Below are 17,623 nucleotides of genomic sequence, written 5' to 3'. Positions count from 1 at the left end.
AACATGAAATGCAGGAAATGCTCAGCAGGTCAGGCGGCACCTGTGGAAGGAGAAACAGTTAACGTTTCAGGTCCAGGACTCTTTGTCAGATCTGGGAAAGAGAGAAACACAAGCCTTCAGTTGGAGAGAAGGTGGAAGAACAGAGGGAATATCCCTGGGAGGGCAAGTCCAAATGGCTTAATGGGGACAGTTACCAGCACATTAAACTTTCTTGTGTAATGGGCTGTAAACAGTGAGGCTGAGGGACGAGCCCAACAGGCCAGACTATTTACTATATTTACCATTTTTTAATCAAGGAAGCAGATTGATGTTGCTATCAAAGTGCTGAAAAATGATAATGAGAAGTCATTAAAGGATGAACTGATGAAAGAAGCTGAATTCATGCAGAAACTGGACAACCCCTACATTGTGCGAATGATCGGCGTGTGTCAAGCAGAGCATCTGATGCTCGTGATGGAGATGGCTGCAGGAGGTCCACTCAACAAGTTTCTGTCCAGCAAAAAGTGGGTACAATTATGTGATTCGCTGGGTGTTTGAGCAAGCAGCATTCCCGTTTATTAGTGCACTATCTCACCGCTCAGACACACCTGAACACGTTGAAAGTCAGTGCTAAAAGCTGCTTCCAGGAATAATGCAAGGACAGAGTGGGAGATTAACATCTCAATGTCGAACCCTCCTGCTGCGCATGGGGGTCTTGTAGAACATTCGTTACTCTTTTCCCAGATGGGCAAATTCATCATTCTGGCCACTTGATTTGAAAGTTTATATTCTGCCCACTTTTTTTCTAGATAAGCTCATTTTCTTATTTGAGGTGAGTTATGATGGCCAATTTAAAACATCAGCCATGTTTTTAGCCATGTGCAAACATTCATCCAACCACCACTGATCTTCTGATGTAGGGGAGAACTTATATTGACCAGTGAAATAATGCACTGGATCTGAATAAGTACATTTTCAAAAACTTAAATATATCTGCTTTCCTAAAACAAAGATAATAAAAGTTTTTTTTTAAAAAATCAATGGTTATAAATAATTGCAGTCTGGAAGCACTTCTCCTCAACATCCTCTGTGTGTTAACATGTGGGGCCTGTCATCTTGTGGTATTGGATGATGACCTGATCTTTTCATAGAGATGAGTGTTTCTGAGTATCTTAATTTTTACACTGGGGCCAAAGCAACTTTCAATTCATGTTTTAAAGCTAATAAATGAGTTAGTTTCAGTGGTTTACTGAAAATTAAAGTACAGAATGATATGACTGTGTTACCCTTTGGTTTCACGAGTTACACATCCTGGTACTATTTTGGAATCTCTGCTTTTGTTAAACTTGTGTGGTGAGTCTTCAGTCTTAAAGCTGGATCAACTTTTAAAGTGGTATCAGCATTTTATTGCATTTTCCTGAAAGTATTTTAAAATATGATTTAGCACCATCCTCAAACCGTTCCAATCAGGTGGCTCTGGCAGTGTTGGTCTACAAAAGGAAACTTTTAAATGTCAGGCCAAACTATCATGATATAGAATAAGAAAGCATAGATCATTGTTAACCAAAGCTTAGTCATAGGCCTGTAATCCACAAGTAATTGAAACAATTGTCAGGATGGATCTTGAAGAATGAAGTTTTACAGTAATTTATTGGTGCATTCCTGTACATTCTCAAGATATCTTTCCTTCACCTATGCCTTTACAGTAGATTTTCATAGCTCTCCTCCAAAACTTGTAATAAAGCAATTAACAAAATAATATTTACCCTAAGACATAGTTAAATTATCACTTAGTGGCAAATTAATATCACTATCAAATTATCTAAAAATGACTCTTTCCCACTATGTTTTATCACCAGAGATCAGATCTCCATCGAGACTGTTGTTGAACTGCTCCACCAAGTTTCTATGGGAATGAAATACCTGGAGGAAAATAATTTTGTGCACAGGGATCTTGCTGCCAGAAATGTTCTCTTGGTCAATCAGCATTATGCCAAGATCAGTGATTTTGGATTGTCCAAAGCAATTGGTGCTGATGATAGTTACTACAAGGTAAACATTCTCATGAGAATACCTGTTAAAATATTCACTGACGTTGAATAGGATTAGTGTGGAATTGCAACCTATAAACTGAGGATGGTTCAAAATGTACTTTTGTTCTGTGTGCAGTTTTCACACTATTTTGATATACCTTAAACACAAGGCCATGTGGTAGTGCAGTGGCACAGCTGGTAAAGGTGTTGCTTCACAGCTTCAGTGACCCAGGTTCGATCCTGATCTCCAGTGCTGTCTGTGTGGGGTCTTTATGTTCTCCCTGTGCCTGTGTGGGCTTCCTGAGGATGCTCTGGTTTCCTCCCACATCCCAGACGTGCGGTCGGGTTAATCGGCCGCTGTAAATTACTTCAGTGTAATTGAGTGGCAGGAGAGTCAGAGGAGAGTTGATGGACATGTGAGAGAGAATAGGGAAGGAAAAGGACATGGGAATGGGGCTGATGGGAATATTCAGAGAGCTGGCACAGGCTCGATGGGAGAATGGCCTCTTTCTGTGAGAATATCAGTGTGTTTCTTTAGTTCTAATTTTCTCTACCCCTCTCTGAGTGTTGTTCTGGGGTAAAGTTCTGTGGATACTGAATATCCAGAAGCCAGTTTGGCCATATTTATAGGCAAGTCTGGATACTGCAACTGAGCTAGGTACACATATCCTCAGAAGCTGCGATCACTGGTTGGGGGTGGAACCTGAGAGAATAAGCCGATTTTCTGCTTCCTCACGGTACATCGACAACTTTTATTTATGCAAGTCTTCAGTGTAGAAAAAGGTCTGAAGGTGCTGGACAAGGAAGAGAAAAGCAGATGTTGAGACTTTATGGAGGAGTTAAGGAGTTAAGTGATTGAAATTGTCGTTGGAGAGTTCGGCTTTCAAGTGGGTTTAATGTAAAGAAAGTAACCAAGGTAACGTGCTGTAAATCTTCCAGGAGGTGCCACATTTGGGACAATTACAAATGTTCATGCGACTTCAGAATTTACCTGATAACATATTGTAAATGTCAATACTGCATAACTTACCCACAGAACAATCATCAAATAATGAACTGTAACCTGAATTTGAAGAAGTTGTGTTTGAAATAGAATTGTAAACTCCCTAGAATGAGTCATAAAATTACCTAAGTTGTTAACTTTGATACCCAAGAATTGTGGTTGACTTAAACAAATTTTAAATTAAACTTTAATTTATATCTGAATTGCAAGTTATCCATTATTTGAATAATGTAAATATATGTGTAATTTTCTAACAACGGCATAATCTCTAAACTATCATGACTAAACCTATTAAATTTTTATTTGCATGCCTGCTTAAAGGTCACAAGAGTTACTTTGCGCCAAGTTTGTTACTTTCCTGCTGAGGTTTTTGTATAACACATTGGTAACTCCAACCTCCAGTACCTAATAGCTGGCTGGAGATCTGTAGACAGCAGAATAAATGTTGTCTTCTGCACACAGGGCTGACACAGGAAGGGAAATAAGTTAGCATTGATGATGTTGCATGATGATATTATTTAATTTTTCTGCTGCCGCCTGTCCATGAAGTCCTGTCATACCAATGAGGAATAGAATTGCAATTCAGTTTTCACCTTCTAATTGAGGGAGACTTGCTTTCGGAGATCACGCAGACGATGATGAATCTTTGGAATTGCCCCTTTCTGAAGAGTTATGGAGGCTGTCATTAACTTCAATAAAAACAGAACTCGATATATTTCTGGATATTAAAGGGAATCAAAGGCAAGAAGATGGAGGTAGAATATTAACCATGAGGTTGATGAATGGCAGAGCAGGTTTGAAGGGCCAGGTAGTCTACTCCTGCTCCAACTTCTTCTGAAGGTAGCAATCAGAATCTGAATTTACAATGTGGGTGAAGAAATTCTTTTTTATATCCTCTTTAACCCTCTTATTCCTCACCTCAAACCAAACCCATGCCTCTCATAATTTTGTACACTGCTATCATATCCCCCTCAGAGTAGACACTGGGTTGGACAAGAGGGGAGGCGGGATGGGCACAAGGTGGTGATAGGCAGATGCAGGTAAGAGATAGTAAGGTGGGGGGGGGGAGGAGGGGAGAGCAGATCCACTGGGGGATGGGTCAAGGGTAAGGAGAGAAAGGAAAAGAAAAGGGGTAGTAAAAAGAGAACCTTTGCAGCCTAACGGCAAGAACATTGAATTCTCCCCCTTTAAGTGATCCCCACCTCCCCCCCACCACGCTTCATTTCTTCTTCCCTTTCCTAGCCTCTCTCTCTTTTTTCTACCCCCGTTTTTCTTTTTCTTTCTCTCCTTACCTTTGACCCTTCCCCCCATAGATCTGCTCTTCCCTCCTCCTCAGCACCTACCCATCACTATCTCTTACCTGCATCTACCTATCACCACCCTGTGCCCACCCCGCCTCCCCTCTTTTGTCCACCTATCACTGCTCTGCTTTTCCCTCCTATTTATTGGGCTTCCCCTTTGCCTATCTTCAGTCCTGAAGAAGGGTCCTGACCAGAAACGTTGACCGCCTGCTTTTCTCCATGGATGCTGCCTGGCCTGCTGAGTTCCTCCAGCATCATCGTGTTTTTCGCCTAGCTGCCAGCATCTGCAGTCCTTTGTTTCTCTTGTATTTGAAATGAGCTGCCAGAAATAGTGGTTGAGGCAGGCACATTAGCAACATTTAAAAGTCATCTAGATAAGTACATAGATAGGAGAGGTTTAGAGGGCTGTGGGCAGATGGGACTATGCTGGGCAACACAGTCAGCATGGACGAGTTGGGCCAAAGGGCCTGTTTCCATGCTGTATGACTCTATGACTAATAGGGATTGTCAGACAGTGCTGACCGGATTCTTCTGATTCCTCCCCTTAAGAAACCCTGCCTAGTGAAAGCCTAATACCTGGTCCCAACACCGCCCTGGACCAATATTATTGAGCCACAAGGCGCAGAAGACTCTACACAAACATTGACCAGGCTCTGATATACTGTACAGGGCAGTCCTGGAACCTGCCGGAAACAGAGTGATGTGAACCCACGCCTCACCACCAGCAGCATTTATATCCAATGAGCAGAGAAATTCAGATTACGAGTTAAAGGGAATCATTACTGTTCGATTTCACTCCCTTATTAATCACCATATTTCCATAATTGAAACTATAACATTCTTTGTTTCTCACATCAGAAAAGAAGTGACCATGATCTTTAACGGCAGTATCTGCAACCTCATTTCACTGTGAGATTTTTAATATTGTTCTAACCTCAGGCTCGCACTGCTGGGAAATGGCCGGTGAAGTGGTACGCACCTGAATGTATAAATTTCCGGAAATTTTCGAGCAAGGCTGATGTCTGGAGCTTTGGTGTGACGATGTGGGAAGCATTGACCTTTGGACAAAAGCCATACAAGGTAAGGTCTGCCTTATCATCGCATCTCATTTGTAGGGTTGTCCTGTTAGGGACACTAACTGATTCGGACAAGCTCTCTCGTTCAGCTATCTGTTGATGTTAATGTCAATGTTCCTCACAATAGCCTTTTTCATTATAACTAAACGTGACCAGACCAGTCAATGCTCAATCCTATCCATTAGATGGTGTAAGATTACATACCCCAGCTTCAGTATTCATATGGGATGAAGAACAAAGCAAAATGCAGTGCAAAGTGAGAAATGAAACCTCTGAGAAATGTTCCCCTGAATGCGTAAGAAAATCTATCAACCTTGAGGGACAATGACTGCAGATGACTCATCACAATTTACTCCAAGTGAAACCTCATTGTCTCCTAATATCTTTACAATTAAATGTCTTTCCAAAGGGTAGGGCTGCCTAAACCATCTAATTATCATCTGGGAGAACAGCACAGGATATATTTTACATTTGATCTGAACCTGGCAGCAGTTATGGGCTCATAGAACAATACAGCACAGAAACAGGCCCTTTGGCCCAACTACTCCATGCTGACCAAGACACCCATCTAAACTAATCCCACTTGCCCACGTTTGGCCCAAATCCCTCTAAACCTTTCCCATCCATGTACCTGTTCAGGTGTCTTTTAAATGTCGTTGTACCAGCTAATGAGGGCAAGCAGATATTGAAACCTTGTGCTGTTGGCCTTCAGATCATCCATTTTCTTTCTGATCAGATCCAGGTTCTCTTTGTAGCGTCGAGATCATCCACTCTGGTTACTATCTCTTGCAGTGCCTGCTGCCTAAGTCTTACTTGTAAAGGCTGTTCTTCTGTCCCACTGAGGACAACTTTTTTAAAATAGTTCCAGACACACCATCAGTGTAGGCTTTGTGTGAACACGAAGTGTCCTTCAGCCACGTTACGCTGTGGCCTCTTAATCGTCCACTAACTGGGAACAACGTTGTTTAAGTGGCTGCTTTTAACATCTGAATTTTCCTCATCTGCAACAAACTTTGGGTCAGATCTCACCTGAGTTATAAAGCTTCATCTTTGTGAAAACTGAGGCCCATAAATGGCCAAGGGAGCCTCATCCCGAAAAACTCTGAATTACTCAGTTAATTACCAGTTGATTCACTTGCATCACCATAGTTAAAAGAAAATCCGTTCTGTTTTACAGAAAATGAAAGGCCCAGAAGTTGTTACTTTCATTGAGCAAGGTGGCCGATTGGATCGTCCTCCTGAATGTCCAGATGAAATGCATGAACTTATGCAAGCGTGCTGGACATACAAGTAAGTTCAGACAGGTTTATAGAGTCATAGAGTCATACAGCACGGAAACAGAATCTTGGGCCCAACTCGTCCATGCCAACAGTGGTGCCCAGTGAGCTAGTCCCATCTGCCTGTGTTTGAGCCATATCCCTCTAAACCCTTCTTATCCATGTACTTATCCAAATGTCTTTTAAACGTTGTTACTGTACCTGCCTCAGCCACTTCCTCTGGCAGCTCGTTCTACATACCCACCACCCTCCGTGTGAAGAAGTTGCCCCTCAGGTCCCTTTTAAGTCTCATCTTAAACCTATGCCCTCTAGTTTTTGGTTCCCCTCCCCTGGAAGAAAGACTATGTGTGTTCACCCTATCTACACCCCTCATGATTTTAATAAACCTCTATAAGGTCAACCCTCAATCTCCTACATTCCAAGGACTAAAGTCCTAGCCTGCTCAACCTCTCCCTATAACTCAGGCCCTTGAGTTCAGGCAGCATCCTCGTAAATCTTCTCTGCACCCTATCCAGTTTAATGATGTCTTTCCTATAACAGGGTGACCAAAACTGTACACAATATTTTCAAAAGATATGCTACCTCACAGCAATGTGATTAACAGACTACAAAATACGTGAATCTTCCACGTCTAGTATTCACATTTTAATCGAGATAATCTATATCTGAGGTCTGACTTTAAATTGGATATAAATCCACCACTATCAATTCATTCTTTGCACCATTTTGATTGGGGTCTGTCAGAATACCATCTTGATTTTAGTAGCCAAAGATGTCAGCAACAATATACTCAGTACAGAAGTACCACATGTTACAAATAAATTTGCCCAGAGAAATCACATGTTATTCACACTATTCTCAAGTAGAACCAATGTTGCACGCTTTACGTCAATAAACACACCCAGAGATTCCAATCTCTTACTAATTTCACCTAATATCGCAGCCAGAGGCGCTATGATATCGGCAGACATTTTAAGCGGTAATATATGTACTTTTTCCAGAAGCCTGAATTAATTAGTGCTTCTTTCAGGCTGAACCTGATTAGATTCATATCAGACTGTTGATTTAGTATGAACAGCTCACTATATCATTCAGATCTTTTTCAGATCCTGATTTAGCTTTTTATTTTGTTTAAAAAATTAACATGTTATACAAGCAATTAATTCTGTTCTCACATACTAGATCACACATAGACTTTTTTCAATATTGAGCATCTACATGAGGTGTTGATAAATGTGTGATAGTGGAGAGCCTTGCTGTGGAAGGTGCCTTATCACAAATACGTGGCTAATTGTATACAGTATATTCAAGAATCGCATGCAGTGTTGGTGTTGTCAATAACTGTATCTTAGAATTATTTTTAGCAGTGGTCTGTGGTGGCAGAAATACTAAGCATGTAATACTTATAATGTTTTCACAAGAAGGTTCCGGTAAAGCATTTTAAAATCTTTATCCAAATTCTTAACCTAGTGGTATAATTCTTAGTTATAAAATATTCTTTTATGTGTCTACATGCAATACAAATGATCAGTTAGAATGTTTATCTGGACTCTTTTGCACTGCTAATACCATTATCTACTGCACATCCAACAAAAGACTAGGGTTTTTAATAACTGGAATTATTTGGTGGATGGAAACTGGTGAACTATTGCTATCGTTTTCCCATCATGATTGCATCCTTTGTTAGAATCCTTGAACAGCAAGGTACAGGGGAGGACATCTTTTTTATTGGAAAGAGAGCCTACCAGACATCCTCCAAATCTGTTGTGATCCTGATTCATTTTCCAGGGTCAGGAGTTGAATATTAGAGAGGTAGACTGTCACCATTTCATTAAATGATAGAGCTGTATCCAAGAACCAACCCACCAGACAGCATTCAGCTCTTCTTGTATGCTAACCCACAGTGCAGGGTATTATCTTTGATTGCAGTTCTTGTTATTAGCCACTGTTTTTGGGTATCTATACTGGTATTTTCAGGCATCATTACAAGTATGTTGTGCAGCTTGCCACAATGACAGATTAAATACAAAAGCAGATTTTTATCTACAGTGGTTTGAGCAGACCTTTCCAGAAAGTGTTGTGGTTTGCTTCACACATGAGGACCCTGTAGAAATATGTACAAAGAAATTTTAATTTTACTCTCTTCAATTACTGGTTGTTGTGCTTTGGGTCCAAATGAGATGGTTCATTTTGTATCTTATTGCAGTCACTATTGGAAATACAAAGAGTATTTAATCTCTTGAGGAAATAAGCGATTAACAGCTAAAAACGCCAGAAAATGTGCACACCAACTGGAATTTACACGCCTGTCAGAATCCTGGAATCGCGGGCAGTTATAACAAGTCCAAAATCTACTGCTGCCTTAGCAGCCTCTCCAGGAACGATTACCTGTTAAAATATTTATTTCACATAAATAACAAAGAGGAATTACACAACAGTGTTTTGTTGCTGATGTTGTGAATTATTTGTGCAAGTGAAAGGGCAAAGGAGTTTCAATTTATTTCTTTGGAGTTGCCAAATGTGGGATAGTTCTGTGATCAATAATGGGCAGGTGTGCTGTTTCCTGCCCCCACTGTTCTTTCCCACCTGGTCTGGATGCTGAGGTCTCCACGTATCCAGGCTCCAGCACTTGGACTGGATGGTGGTCAGGTCTCTGGATTCAGATGAGGAGCCCTGCCCCAAATGTTACTGAATGCTTTGACAGCTGACAAACCGATTCCAGCTGTTCCAGCAGTCATAGTTGTGTGGGTAACTTAATAGTTTGTTAAAAATTGAGGTAAATAACATAAAATATTTTAAAATTCTTAATATTTTAATAAATTAAGAACACCTATGAACACATAATTAAGAACATTAATATGAGCAAAACATTCGAAAGGAAGGAAGTTCTCTTCTGCTTTGCCTTCCAATAGACAGCACCAGGTCCTCCATTAAAGCCAAAGAGGTCTTGGACCCTGCACAATGAGCCCAGGATCCAGGAGTTCATTCCCAGCAGAATGCTGGAGAACTTCAGGAGGACTGCACTTCACCACATGATTCAACACGAGTATAGGAGCAAAGTGAACTGATAGGTTCAGTATTCCAATTCTGTCAATAGGATTTGTATTCAACAACCTACACTCAGAAGTTCCAGATTTAGTTCAATTTAAGTAGCTAAACAATGCAGTTGCATTTGGAACCATGGATATTAGTTCGTGAGATCCGGTCCATAGAGTTCAACAGTAAATTGCTGTTCACCTTTCCTTGAAATGTTTTGCCTCTGCTCTCAAGTTTGATCACACTCACCATAGTGTGTGCTGGTACAGTCCCCACAACATATGACTTTTAGAGTCATAGAGTCATGCAGCTTGAAAACAGGCCCTTCGGCCTAACTCATCCATGCTGACTGTGTTACCCAGCGTAGTCCCATCTGCCCAAAGCCCTCTAAACCTCTCCTATCCATGTACTTATCTAGATGACTCTTAAATGTTGCTAATGTGCCTGCCTCAACTACTATTTCTGGCACCTCGTTCCAAATACGCACCACCCTATGCGTGAAGAAGCTGCCCCTGATGTCCCTTTTAAATCTTTTGCCTCTGATCTTAAACCTGTGACCCCTTGTTTTTAGCTCCCCCTCCCTGGGGAAAAAGACTATGAGCTTTCACCCTGTCTATGCCCCTCATGATCTTATATACCTCTATCAGGTCACCCTTCAATCCCCTACAGTCCAGGGAATAAAGTCCTAGTCTATGCAACCTCTCCTTGTAACTCTTTTCTTGGAAACAACTTGTATGATTGTTCCCCAAGGTACCTTAAACCTGATGTTAGGACAGAAGTAGCACCCTGGAGCCTGCAGTGTTCAACCAGGCAGATGGAGCCTAGTTCAGGGGTTCACTCCCTAACTGACATATTTACAGGTGCAATGCCTGATTCGGTTGGGAGGTTAAATGGCCGCTGTAAATTGCTCATGCTACCGAGATGAGTGGTAGAATCCGGAGGGAGTTGATGAGAATGAGGGGAGAATAAAATGGGGACTCCTTCTCCAGCCCTTAGCCTCTTTCACCTATCACCTCCCAGCTTCTTACATCTCCCTCCTCCCCCACCCACCTACCTTCCTCTCTCACCTGGACTCACCTATCACCTGCCAGCTTGTGCTCCTCCCCTCCCCCTTGTTCTGGCTTCTGCCCTCTTCCTTTCCAGTCCTGATGAAGTTTCTCAGCTCAAAATGCCGACTGTTGATTTTCCTCCAGAGATGCTGCCTGACCTGCTGAGTTCCTCCAGCACTTTGTGTGTGTTGCTCCAGATTCCAGCATCTGCAGAGTCTCTTGTGTCTCAGAATAAAATGGGGTTCATGTAAAGGATGCTTGATGGTTGGCATGGACTCAGTGGGCCGAAGATCCTGTGAGGTTATGCACTTCAGTAAGAGGGACCAAAAGACGATTATTATCTAACTGGAGAGACTGCAAATGAGTGAAGTCAGAGGGATCCTGGTGTTCCGGTGCAGGAATCACAAAAAGCCACCAGGCAGGTACAACAAGTAGATAAAGGCAAGTGGTATGTTGGCCTTTATTGTGAAGAGGTTGGAGTTTGAGAACAGGGCAAGAGAGGCAAAATAATTTGGGTCTGCATTCCTTGAAATGTAGAAGCATGGGGGGTGACTTTGTTCAAACATATAAGGGGGGTTGACAGGGTAGATGCTGAGACGTTTTCATGAGTGGGAGAGTCATGAACAAGATACAACATAAGAGGCCAGTCATTTAAAACTGAGGTGTGTTGAAATTTCTTCTCTGAGGGTAAAGAATCTCTGAAACATTCTGTCCCTGAAGGTGGTGGAGGCCAGATCATTAGATACATCGACATGGTGAAGGTGACTCAATATCTGAAAGGCCCAGCAATGGAGGGTTACGGGGAACTGGGACAGGAGTTGAGGCCAGCTTAGATCAGCCATGATCATACTGAATGGTGGGGAAGGTTTGAGGGGCCGAGTGGCCTACTCTTGCTCCTATTTTCTTGTGTTCTGTGCTGTATCTCTCTATGGCTCTATGATTTAGTCGGGAAAGGTTGCAGATTTTTTTAATCAACTTTTTATCTTAAACTAGACTTGGATCTCAAAGCATTTAGTACCCCTTTTTTTAGGTGCTGCAGTCCTCTTGATGCAGGTCCTCCCACTGTGCTGTTGGACAGGAAGTTCCCTGGTACAGACACACTGATGATGAAGGAACATCATCAGATAGGATGTGGGGAATTTGGAGGGGAACTGTGCAGGTGGTAGTTGTTTCCCTGCTTCCCTTGACCTTCCAGAGTAGGAGAGGTCCTGGGTCTGGGAGGGGCTGTCCTGGAATGCAATTTGCAGGCATGAGAGACTGGGGTGAATGAGGTGCTGGTCAAGCGGGTTGTTTCAACCTGACAGCTTCTCAAATATTGTTTGTAGCAGGAGGAGAGGACTCACTATATCTCAGTGACAAGAATATACCAATACAATACTAATAACAACAGACTTCTTCCTGTGACCCAGTGAAAATATTCAAGGGAGTCAGGAGGCAAGTTCCCAACTTCACAAGTGTTTATTGTGGTGTCTCAGCTCAGAGTCCAAGCTATGAAGCCATTATAAATACATTTACCTAACATGCATGGGGAAGCAACCTTTTAAGGACAACCTAGATATTGACTTGGTAATGATAATATTGGGATCTCTCCACCCTCTCTCACCATAGTCTCCTGTGATCCTCTACACCCACCCCAGGAACCTGGTCATTTGCATCTCTTCCTCCAGTTTCTCTTCCATTTCTGTGCCCCCATCTGTCCCCAGCTCACCTTCCCTGTGAACGCCACTCTCCCCAGTGGTGGGAGGTTACAGAGGAAAGGTTTCTAGGGTATTTATGCAAAGTCTATTTGGACTGCACACACTGTCTTGTGCCTGATTAACGACAGAATCCACCACTGCACAGGCTCGACATGGATTTTTAGGTTCCTTAAAGGCCTAGGATACTTTCTGCAATAGGCCATGAAAGTGTATTAGACTGTACGAGACAACGAGGCACTTAACCATAATTACTGCTGAGCAACCCCCTGGCCCTGAAAGTCTATTTTTATAGATGTGAGTAGAAATATTTCAAAATGTAATGGTCATAAAATATTTCTTTAGAAAGTTGCTTATGATAATTCAGCTGCTACTTTACTGAAATGTGTACGCTCAAATTTTTATTCCGTGCTTTAAAATGTTTAAGCCATGACATAAAAATTGTGTTTCTGTCTATTCTGGTTTGGTGTCTCAGAAATTGTCAATGTGGTCGGCTGTCAGCGAGCTCGATAACATCATTGTTGCTGGTCATCAGGAACCTGGATGAATTGAGGCCTGATAGCAACTGACACATCGATTGCCTCAAATCTTTGAGTTCATCTTTTGAGTGACTTGTGAATTCTCTGCTAACTACAAGATCATTATCTAATTCAAGAGAGTAACCGAGGCTGATGGATCAGTTGTTGTGTTAGTTTGAGAAGCAGCAACAGCTTCAAGATTGTTGTCAACAATCCTGCTGAGCATGCCCGTGGACAGTAATTAAATCTATGAATTCCTGTCTCTCATTTGACTCATCACAGTGACACTATAGGCCTCCTAATAGCCAGCAGGAGCTAGGTGAACAGATTTGCAGTTAAATCCTGGAAAGATGTAAAGTCAACAGGTTTATTGTAGTGTGCGATTTTAACTTCCCTCAATATTGACTGGAACACCATCAGTGCCAGAGGCTTAGATGGGGCAGAATTTGCAAGGTGCATCTTGGAGGATTTCTTGAAACAATATGTAGATAGTCCAACCAGGGACGAGGTCATATTAAACCTTATATTGGGGGATGAGACTAGCCAGGTTTCAATGGGGAAGTATTTAAGAACAGTGACCACAATTCCATAAGTTTTAAGATATTATGGATCAAGTGAAAGTGCTAAATTGGGGCAGGGCTAATTACAACAGTATTAGGCATTAGCTGGGGGAAATAGATGAAGGAAGGCAAGGTTCTGAAAGCTTGGATGACAAGAAATATTACACACAAAATGCTGGAGGAACTCAGCAGGTCAGGCAGCATCTATGGAGGGAAATAAACAGTCGACGTTTCGGGCCAAGACCCTTCATCAGGACTGACAGGTCTCAACCCAAAATATCAACTGTTTATTTTCCTCCATGGATGCTGCCTGACCTGCTGAGTTCCTCCAGCATTTTGTGTGTGTTGCTCCAGATTCCAGCATCTGCAGAATCTCTTGTGTCTTTGACAAGAAATATTGCAAGTTTAGTCAAAAAGAGGAAGCATATATAACATTTCGGAAGCTGAAATGTGACAAGGCCTTTGAGGAATATAAAGGAAGCAGAGAAGAACCTAAACAAGGAGGGCTGCCAGGAGCCATGAAATGTCCTTGACAAGAAAGATTAAGGAGAATCCCAAGGCATTTTCCATGCATCTTAGGAGCAAGAAGGATAGTGAGGGAAGGGTAGGTCCACTCAAGAACAAGGGAGGAATATTATGTGTGAAGTCAGAGGAAGTGAGCGAGGTCCTTAAGGAGCACTTTTTATTGATATTCACCAAGGAGGAGGACCTGGATGATGGCGAGGTTAGGGAGGGGTATGTTGATGTTCTCGGGCATGTCAATATTGAGGAGGAGATGGTGTTGTGTGTTTTGAAAGCCACTTAAGGTGGATATCCCCAGGGCCTGATAGCATCTATTGGAAGGATATGGAGGGAAGCAGGGGAGGTCGTTGCTGGGCATCGACAGATCTTTGTGTCCTCTTTAGCCACAAGCAAGGTCCCAGAAGACTGAAGAATAGTCAATGATGTTCCTTAAAAAACAGCAACAGGGACAAAGCAGGAAATTACAGGTCAGTGAGCCTGACCTCAGTGATAGGGAAATTAGCGATGACTCTGAGGGACAGGATTCACTTGCATTTGGAAAAGCAAGGACTTATCAGGAATAGTCAGCATGGCTTTGTACGAGGGAGGGTCCTGTCTGACAAATTTGATAGAGTATTTTGAGGAAGTGATGAGGATGACTGATGCAGGTTGGGTGGTGGACATTGTCTACGTGGACTTCAGTAAAGCATTTGACAAGATCCCTCATAGTAGGCTGGTACAGAAGATTAAGTCACATGGGATCCATGGTGATTTGGTGGGTTGGATCCAAAATTGGCTTGATCATAGAAGACAAGGGCAGTGGTGGAGGGGTGTAGCTCTGATTGGAGTCTGTGATCAGAGATGTTAAACATGGATCAGTACTGGGATATTTATTGTTTGCAATATATAAGTAAATCACTTGGACAAAAACGTAGATGGTCTGATTAGTAAGTTTGCAGATGACATGAAATTTGATGGGAGTTGTGGATAATGAGCAAGGTTGTCAAAAGATACAATAGGACACTGATCAGTTGAAAATTTGGGTGCAGAAACAGCAGATGGAGTTTAATCCGGACAAGTGTGAGGTGTTGCATTTTAGAAGGTCAAATGCAAGAGGAAAGTATCTATTGCTCCCTGAAAGTGGCAACACAAGTAGATAGGGTGATAAAGAAGGTGTAGGGCATGCTTGCCTTTATCGGTAGGGGCACTGAGTATAAAAGTTGGCAAGTCATTTTGCAGCTGGTGAGCCAGCGACCCAGGTTCAATTCCGGCCGCTGTTTGTAAGGAGTTTGTACATTCTCCCAGTGTTTGTGTGGGTTTCCTCCGGGTCCTCCAGTTTCCTCCCACATTCCAAAGATGTACGGCTTAGGAAGTTGTGAGCATGCTATGTTGGCGCTGGAAGCATGGTGACACTTGCGGGCTGCCCCCAGAACACTCTACACAAAGATGTATTTCACTGTGTGTCTCGATGCTCATGTGATTAATCAACCTTAATCACATTTGGAGTATTGTGTGCGGATTTGGCTGCCACACTGTAGGTAGGATGTGGAGACTTTGGAAAGGGTCCAGAAGAGGTTCAACAGGATGTTGCCTGGATTACAGAATATTAGCTATAACGAGAGGTTGGACAAACTGGGACCGTTTTCTCTAGAGTGTCAGAGGCTGAAAGGTGATCTGGTGGAAGTTTATAAAATGATGAGAGACATAGACAGGGTTGACAGTCAGTGTCTGTCTTCAGGGTGGAAATGAGGACATAGGTTTAAAGTGAGAGGGGGAAGTTTAAAGATATACAGAGAGTGGTGGGTGCCTGGATTGTGCTGCCGGTGGGGGGGTGGTAGAGGCAGATATTACAGTAATGTTTAAGAGGCATTTAAACAGATACATGAACAGGCAGGGAATAGAAAGATATGAACCATATGAAGACAGATGGGATTAGTTTAAGTTGGCATCATTGTCAGCACAGACATGGTGGGCCGAACGGTCTTTTCTATGTTTAATCTGATCCTCTAACATGGTAATGCTAGGCAAGTCAGCCCTTCTTGTGGGTTGGAACTCAAGGCATAGGACAGTGGTCTGGGTTTTCAGTTGTATGCAGGCAATGGCTGTTCACAATTCTCAAAAAAGGATCTAGACTGTGCAAGTTCCCAGTTTAGGTTTGACCTCTGCTTTCTGCGTCTTTCAAGTAATGTGTGTGGAAGGACTTCTGGGCTTGGTGAAGGATCTTGGCTTCACCTTTCTGCAGACTTTGTGGTCTTATTATCCAGAGCTAAAACAGTATCTGTGTTCAAGGTATCCGACTGAAATGGAGAAACATCACCAATATGTTCCATTGCGTTCTCTTTTACAGAGTGGACGATCGTCCTGGATTTGTGGAGGTTGAGAGCAAAATGCGTGACTACTATTATAAAATTACACAGAAGCCAGCATCAGTTTGACATCACACTCATGATAACTTACACCGGACAAGCATTGTTTTGATTTGCGTGTTGGTATTTTGCTGCATCTATCTTTTAAGAGTTCTTGTAGTCAGTAACTGTGAAAGCAAAGCTTCCAGCAACAACATAGCTGGAGTTTTAGCATACCTTTCGTTAATCACATAATCTTACTTTGAACAAAATCATTCACATTCTTAGTAATAATTTAACTTTGCCTTGTTAATTCAGCTGAACTGGTGAAATGAGCCTCTGTGGCTATACTCTGACAGTAGTGTTAGTCAAAACTAACCTTAGCATCCCATTGCAATTAAGAATTGAAAGTGTGAACATATTGTGCCAGTAAATTTATTTCGTGTTGTTGTATTTAGGTAAATGAAGAATTATACTGTCACATTGCACATGCTTCATCTACAAGGTCAGTTATAACTGGCCTGGTTACAAAATTGTATGCATGTTGTTTCATGATGAAATATTACTGCTATCAAGAATAATTTTAGCTCTGAGTGAAAATAAAGAAATAACAATTTTGACTGGAAAATGGTGAATTTGAACCTCTAGAAGACCACTTGTTGCCACAAGGACTTCTGCTCCTCTGCATGGTGACCTGAGGAGAGGTTGAGACAATGAAATGGGCAGACTAACTGTTGTAATCAGGTGGAAGGTCTACTCTGGCATACAGTTTACCATCTGGCACCCTAGATCTAATTATCATGCACAATGGATGGGTGAATCTAGTTAACCCTATGTCCCTCCAACTAACCAGCTGATTGCAAGATCCCACACTTCTGTGTCACCAAAACCCTGCATAAACTGTTGTGAAAATTTGAAGCTGTCAAACTCTTAAAGTGTTGAAGAGGAAATAAGTAAAGCAAAAGATAGTTGCCAGAAATTATACAGCAGGGACAAATATTCACCACCACAGACAATACACAATGTGCTTCGGGGGAATTTACACCCATGTTTTTTCCCATTCTCAGAATTGGCTCCTGCCCCAGAAGCATAGACATCAGATGGATGTACATTGTCTGTGTCTCCACGATCAACAGATTAACCAAGGGGTGCAGGAAAATGTTCCCCTTTATCCCCAAACCACACTGACCAAGTATGTTGTTTTGGGCAGGGGGCATGGGGTGGAGGGAAGGAGAAGGGGCATTCTTAAGT

At 42.2% G+C, this 17,623-nt stretch overlaps 1 protein-coding gene across 2 annotated transcripts in view; it reads left to right on the top strand.

The window, feature by feature from the left end:
• LOC127582521 (tyrosine-protein kinase ZAP-70) overlaps window positions 1–16,985 on the top strand; it is a 94,247-nt gene extending 77,262 nt beyond the window's left edge. For both annotated transcript variants that reach the window (XM_052037852.1, XM_052037853.1), the window contains exons 9-13: window positions 297–503; window positions 1,839–2,031; window positions 5,256–5,396; window positions 6,570–6,682; window positions 16,375–16,985. In XM_052037852.1, coding sequence (XP_051893812.1) covers window positions 297–503; window positions 1,839–2,031; window positions 5,256–5,396; window positions 6,570–6,682; window positions 16,375–16,462 — 742 coding nt within the window. In that variant the 3' untranslated portion in view covers window positions 16,463–16,985. The remainder of the gene's footprint in view (window positions 1–296; window positions 504–1,838; window positions 2,032–5,255; window positions 5,397–6,569; window positions 6,683–16,374) is intronic.
• Window positions 16,986–17,623: the final 638 nt, after the last annotated feature.

The sequence above is a fragment of the Pristis pectinata genome, chromosome 24, assembly GCF_009764475.1.
Source record: "Pristis pectinata isolate sPriPec2 chromosome 24, sPriPec2.1.pri, whole genome shotgun sequence".
In the NCBI taxonomy this organism is placed as follows: Eukaryota; Metazoa; Chordata; class Chondrichthyes; order Rhinopristiformes; family Pristidae; genus Pristis; species Pristis pectinata.
This window is presented reverse-complemented; position numbering and strand designations above follow the sequence as displayed.